We start from the raw sequence: 6,608 nt of genomic DNA on the forward strand, positions 1-6,608 counted from the left end.
AGTACTCAAGAAAAACCTACAATCAGTAACAATAAGTTAGCTAGGAAACAGTACCCCTACAGATTGTCGAGGCGCGTGCCCGTGGCAGTCACGGCTTTATAACAGTAAACCCATATAGAAAATGTTGACTCATTTCATGCGTTTAAAAAACAATTATCCGATTATTTATTGAAAAATTTATAATTTTATTCATCATTAGCATTGGGACAACATTGAGCATAATAGTATTTGTTTTTGCTTGTAATTTTTTTAAGAATACCTTAATAATTACACAAACATACATAGGATGGCAAGGACGATGAATTGCAAGTTACTAGTACCTATATGTAGAGTATGTCTTTGTTGATAATAAAGCTCTTTAAACCTAAACCTAATTTATCCATTTAATAAAGAATATAATAACACCTGCAAACGGCACTATATTTCTCAATATCCTAAGTCCAAGTCCTGTCAAGGATCTAACCCTTCTGGAGAAACCTACCACGAGCCTGGTTCTTACAATTCGATTAAATCGTCAACCCCCTGATGACCTAATGTTCCGATGCGTTATGCAACAGCTGCAAACCACAGACCTAAAATACGTCACTGACGTATTATATGACACTCCCGCTACAGAAAAATATAATAAGTTGAAGAACTGCTTACTGGCGGTTTATGAAAAATCAGACGTTAAAAACTTCCAGAAGCTCATCAGTGGTCTACAGCTAGGAAGTCAAAAATCTTCTCGGCTACTGTGTAAGATGAGAGAGCTCAGCTCCGGAATGACTACTAAAGACGTTCTCCGTATCGAATAGCTCAATCACTTACCCACTCAGGTACGCGTCGTGTTGTCTATAAACATGGGATCTTCCTCACACATACACGCGGACATTGGTAACAAGATGATTGAATATTCCGAGCCTACGACAATAGCTGTAATCTCAACGTCAACGATGCTGGCTACTCAATTTTTAATACTATTGAAACAATTAGAAAAGCTGTCGCTTGAGACACGCGGTCCCCCGAATCTAGCTCGTCCTAGCTCGTCATATCGCAAGAAATCAGCTGTTACTATTGTTTTTTATATTATAGTACGTCTACATAAATACACTAACGCCATACGTCCAATGGAATGCAATGAGGAACTAGACTCGGCTGTGCCTCTGAAACAACGCCCACCCTTATTAGTACAATACTGATGCAGCAATAACAACCGAAACAATCACATAATCATATTTAAAACTACCACATACTAAAAACTTTTTTTACAAGTGAAGGTAAAATATTACGTAAGACAATCTGTCAGAAAAATTTAAAACACCAGTTAAAATAAACTAACATGTATGACTGTATGACTATCATTTTAAATCTCCTGATGACATTACCTTCTTTAACATGGATGAATTTAGTCCCAGCACATTTAAAATTGTCTTCCATGCAATGGCAATAAAATTATGAAAACAAGGAAAGAAAAAGGAATGCAATGAAGGAAGTGAAAAAAAAGGAGATTAAGACTGCTAAAAAATTAACTAAAAAAGGCAAAATATTGTACTACAATATATTGTAATACTTACTACAGACTTACATATATCTACAGTGACTCGAGTATTGAAGAGGAATGGCTAGAAACTGGAGACGGCTTAGATAATCGATCGAAATAAATGTAAAGTGTACGATCGAAAATTACCATAAGGCAAATAAGATCTTGCCTGGTGATTATGTAATTATCAACTTTCCAAGAAATAAAATATTTTTTTTAAAAAAATAGCTGCGACTTCAAATTGATCACCAAAAAGTAATAAAATAATTTGATTTGAACACGTATTATTGAAATCGGTCGATCGTATGTAAATATTTCTACATTTTGTTTTTCACTCAAAATCGTCCGACTTCAATAATACGTGTTTAAATCAAATTATTTTATTACTTTTTGGTGATCAATTTGAAGTCGGTGCTATTTTCAACCGACTTCAAAAAGGAGGAGGTTATCAATTCGTCTCTATTTTTTTTTTTTTTTATGTTTGCTACCTCATAACTTTTCACTGGGTGGACCGATTTTGATAATTTTTTTTTTGTTTCAAAGGTAGTGCTTCCCGTGGGGTTCCATTTTATGTATGAAAACGACATAAGTCTTAAATTTGCATTATGTATATGCGCGACAAATAGGTGAATAACTGAAAATCACGTTAACCAATTTTAATGATTCTTTTTTCATTTATAATGAATATATATGAAATATATACTTCAAGGGTAGTTTGGTGAAAGTTTGGTAAGGTTCTGAGTATAGGATCCATGACAAAGTAACGGAACGGAAGGGAACGGAACAATTCTGAGGAGCACGTTAGCGATACTCGGTCGAATATTTTATTTATAGGTTATTCGGATATTTGAGTCACCTTCCGTAATGTGGTTATGTTTATGTAATTATCATAGTCGAATATTATAATCAACTAGCTACCCACCCCGGCTTCGCACGGGTGCAATACTGATACTAAATATGTATACTACAGAATTTGTTTATTTACGACATCACATTGCAAACTTCTAAAATTATCAGTGTTTCTTTACTATATTGTTCATGTATTATTTATACAAACCTTCCCCTGGAATCACACTATCTATTAAAAAAACCGCATCAAAATCCGTTGCGTAGATTTAAAGATATAGGGACAGAGAAACCGACTTTGTTTTATACTATGTAGTTATGGCTCTATATACTACATATCTATACTACTATACGGCTCACGGTTAAAGGCCTTCTACACGGTCGGGAAAAACTACCGACCATCGTGGCCTCGGTCGGGTTGGTGTAAAAATGGACCGTGTAGAAATCGGTTGACCCGACTAAAACTTGGTCGACGCCAACGGCCTTAATCGGGAGCGCATCCCTCGCTACAGGCCGCGTCGGTGGTCGGTCGCGACCGTGTGGATCGCTGTCCGCCGACTCGGACTGTCAAGTTTAGTCAAGTCATTAGTCAGTCACGCGCGCGCACGTCACCGGGACGAGTTTCTTAATGGAGTCGCGAATTGAAAGCCGCGAACGGGAGATTCTAACCGAGTTTATATCTTTGTATTTGGACCTTCCATGTCTTTGGGACATTGGGTCCGATTTGTACAAAGATAGAAATCAAAAAACACAAGCATGGGAGCGTCTGATGGAGAAGCTTAAAGACGTTGAACCTGAGACGAATATCGCCTCAACTAAAAAAAAATTGAGAATATTCGGTCGGCTTTTAAGAGGGAGTACAAAAAGGTGAGTTTGTAATTATAATAATGATTTATATTAAGTTACTGGTTGATGGTTTTTAGGGTAATTTTATAAACATCGATCTCAAGGCTGCACGCTAACTAGGTACCTACCTACCTAACCTATAAAAAATCAACATTTTTATTATTTTTTTTCGCAGGTTAAAGAATCAAAACGGACAGGAGCAGGGGCAAATGACGTCCATGTTCCCAACCTCTGGTATTATAATTTGCTATTGCCTATCTTTGAAAAGAAAGATGATCAATCAAGATGCGGAATGGACACGCTGACCAGTGATGAAGTAAGTACCTACCTCCATTTTAATTTAATATTAATCATTTTTAAAAACCTAGTAAATATTCTTAAAATACATTGGGTAATTTTAATGCTTCTATAAAACTAAGTAAGAGTAGGTAAAGTAAAACAAAATATAGATATATAAAAATTACTTTTTTTATTGTCACTAATATGTGCTTGTTTCACTGTAAACAGTTTTAGTTCCTTCTTTCCATAACTATATCAACCATTTTGTCTTGAAAGCATACTTTGCCAGTAAAAGTAACAGCCTGTAAATTCCCACTGCTGGGCTAAAGGCCTCCTCTCCCTTTAAGGGGAAGGTTTGGAACATATTCCACCACGCTGTTCCAATGCGGGTTGGTGGAATACACATGTGGCAGAATTTGTATGAAATTTGTCACATGTAGGTTTCCTCACGATGTTTTCCTTCACCGCTGAGCACGAGATGAATTATAAAGACAAATTAAGCACATGAATCAGTGGTGCTTGCCTGGGTTTGAACCCGCAATCATCGGTTAAGATGCACGCGTTCTAACCACTGGGCCATCTTTGCCAGTACTATTAAAATAATCCATTAGGTTTTTTCTCACTTGTTGCCCTTCATAAGTATGCCTTTCAGCAGTTCGATTAAGAGGCGTCAGGGCACTTTGTTGTCGCCAGTCTCCAGGTCTAAATGTTTGTTGTTGTACATCTTCAATGTCAACGCATGAGGGAGGCCAATAAATTTTCGACTTCTGTCTTAAAAAATTGTGTAATGCACAGCTGGCTAAAACAATTGCGTCCAGATTTTCAATTTTAACGTTAATAGGTTGCCTAAATATTCTGAAACGCGAAGCAAGAATACCGAAAGCATTTTCAACAACTCTCCGAGCTCGGCATAGACGATAATTGAATATTCTTTTCTCCTTAGAGATGTTCTTGTCAGGGAAGGGTTTCATTAAATTTGTTTCAAGTGCAAATGCACTATCTCCTAAAAAAACATACGGTACTGACATATTTGTACCTGGTAGTATAAATGATTCAGGTAACTTAAGATCATCGTTGCTAAGTTTTTCATAAAACTTGGTAGCTTTCAGTATTCCTCCATCTGACATACTTCCATTTGAACCCGTATGAACATATATAAACTCATAGTTTGCATTGACGATAGCAAACAACACGACACTAAATGTACCCTTATAGTTATAGAACAGAGATCCCGTTCCGGTTGGTTTTTCGATTATAATATGCTTTCCGTCCATACAACCTACACAGTTATCAAATTGCCATTGTTCTTGAAAAGATTTTGCAGCTATTCTCCATTCATTTTCCGATGATGGTAACTGAAAAAATATTTTTTTTAGGAGTCCGGATCATCACAACACGATAAGGGCAGGAAGAGAAGAGGTGATATATTGGAAAAGAAAAAAGAAGCATTAATAGATACTGCACAAGGATTATTATTAAGGAATGACCGAAAGGAATCACATAAGAAAATAAATTCGTTTGGATTATACGTAGGAGAGCAACTGGATCAAGTGGAAACATTTCAACGCCAAGTGGCTGAGAAACTTATTTCCGATGTGCTGTTTCTTGCCAAAACAGGAAATCTCAACTTCGAATCAAGAGTTGAAACAACTACTAGATCTCGAAATGTTACTTTTTCACGATCCTCTTCCAGCAATATATCTTATATGCCGCAAGCACCCTCATATCATAATATGATTCATGCTTCTCCCTCACCTCATCATTATCAAACATTTCCATCACCCCATTTTATTAACCAGCCATCGCTATCACCTAGATCTACTTCTCCATCACCATCTCCACAATACATTCAGCCATCACCATCCCCACATCAAATTCAACCATCACCATCCCCACAAACACAACATATTCAGCCATCACCATCCCCACATCACATTCAGACGTCATCGCAGCACTCTCAGCCATCATCATCACACCACTTTCAGACATTATCACAACACATGCAGGCACCACCACCACCTCAAAACAGTTTGCTGTTTACCACACTCCAAGCGCAGTTACCAATCAATGCTGAAAATGCCTGCTAGTGAAATAACTGATTTTTTAATTTTCAAAAGGGTAAATAAAATTTTATAGTAATACACTACCTTGATTGTTTTTTTTTAAAGCCTTGTATATCGCCCAACAAGTTTCCGGTATAATTTTAGAAAGCAATTGAAATGATGTAATTGTACTGAATCTGAGATCTTTATAGCTTCTTCCCGTGGCCAGAAATCTTAATGTAGCTATTAACCGTTCTTCAGCAGACACAGCCTGACGCATAACTGTATTTTTCTTTGTTATCATTGGACGCACCATTTCAAGTAATTCACTGAAAGTGTCTTGATCCATTCTAAGAAAATTTCGAAAGTCTTCAGAATCTAGTGTTCTTAAAATGTTGAGATGGTTCAAAGCAATTCGCTGTTTTAGCCACAATTTCATCCATTTCCTTTTTTTTCTTTGTTTTTCTTCTTCACTCAAGCATAACAAAGTTATTGCCAAACCGATCTTTTGTTGCTTTGAAAGCGAAGGAGCCATATTGAACTACGTCTTCACACATTGAATATCGGAGAGGACTGTCAAGTTTTTTAGTCAACAACCCGACCGTGTAGAAGGAAACAAAAATCGGTCGACCCGACCAAGGCCACGATGGTCGGTAGTTTTTCCCGACCGTGTAGAAGGCCTTTTAGGGTGCGAGATGGGGCACAATTTTTTACTATCTTTAATCAAATTTTGTGTATGTGATGTAATATCATATGATGTACGACATATATCAGCTCTTTTCAAAGTTTTTTGCTGAGGTCGATTACAGCTCTTTCGAGGGATCCTTGTAGTTTATGCTGCATCACGTATTCAAGCCGCATTTTCGAAAGTCTATTTTTACTTTATTCTCAAGTTTCCTTTGAAATTGTCCTCGAAGTAGTTTCTAACTCATATAAACGGAACGCTTAATCTATCCATATTAAGAAAAATTAGTTAGTCAACATCAGCTTCACCTAAAATCAAAAAATAAATAAAAAATTTAACAAAAAGAAAAACCGACTTCAAACAAAACACTATTTTAAAACAAATGAATATG

The 6,608-nt window shown here is 36.6% G+C and overlaps 1 protein-coding gene across 1 annotated transcript; it reads left to right on the forward strand.

Moving 5' to 3' along the window:
- The first annotated feature begins 2,735 nt into the window (after nucleotides 1–2,735).
- LOC124542506 (E3 ubiquitin-protein ligase arkadia-C-like) lies at nucleotides 2,736–5,577 on the forward strand. The gene is made up of 2 exons (XM_047120447.1): nucleotides 2,736–3,527; nucleotides 4,867–5,577. Exons 1-2 carry the CDS (start codon nucleotides 3,504–3,506, stop codon nucleotides 5,575–5,577), a joined length of 735 nt encoding a protein of 244 aa, XP_046976403.1. The 5' UTR covers nucleotides 2,736–3,503.
- Nucleotides 5,578–6,608: the final 1,031 nt, after the last annotated feature.

Source organism: Vanessa cardui, chromosome W, assembly GCF_905220365.1.
Source record: "Vanessa cardui chromosome W, ilVanCard2.1, whole genome shotgun sequence".
In the NCBI taxonomy this organism is placed as follows: domain Eukaryota; kingdom Metazoa; phylum Arthropoda; class Insecta; order Lepidoptera; family Nymphalidae; genus Vanessa; species Vanessa cardui.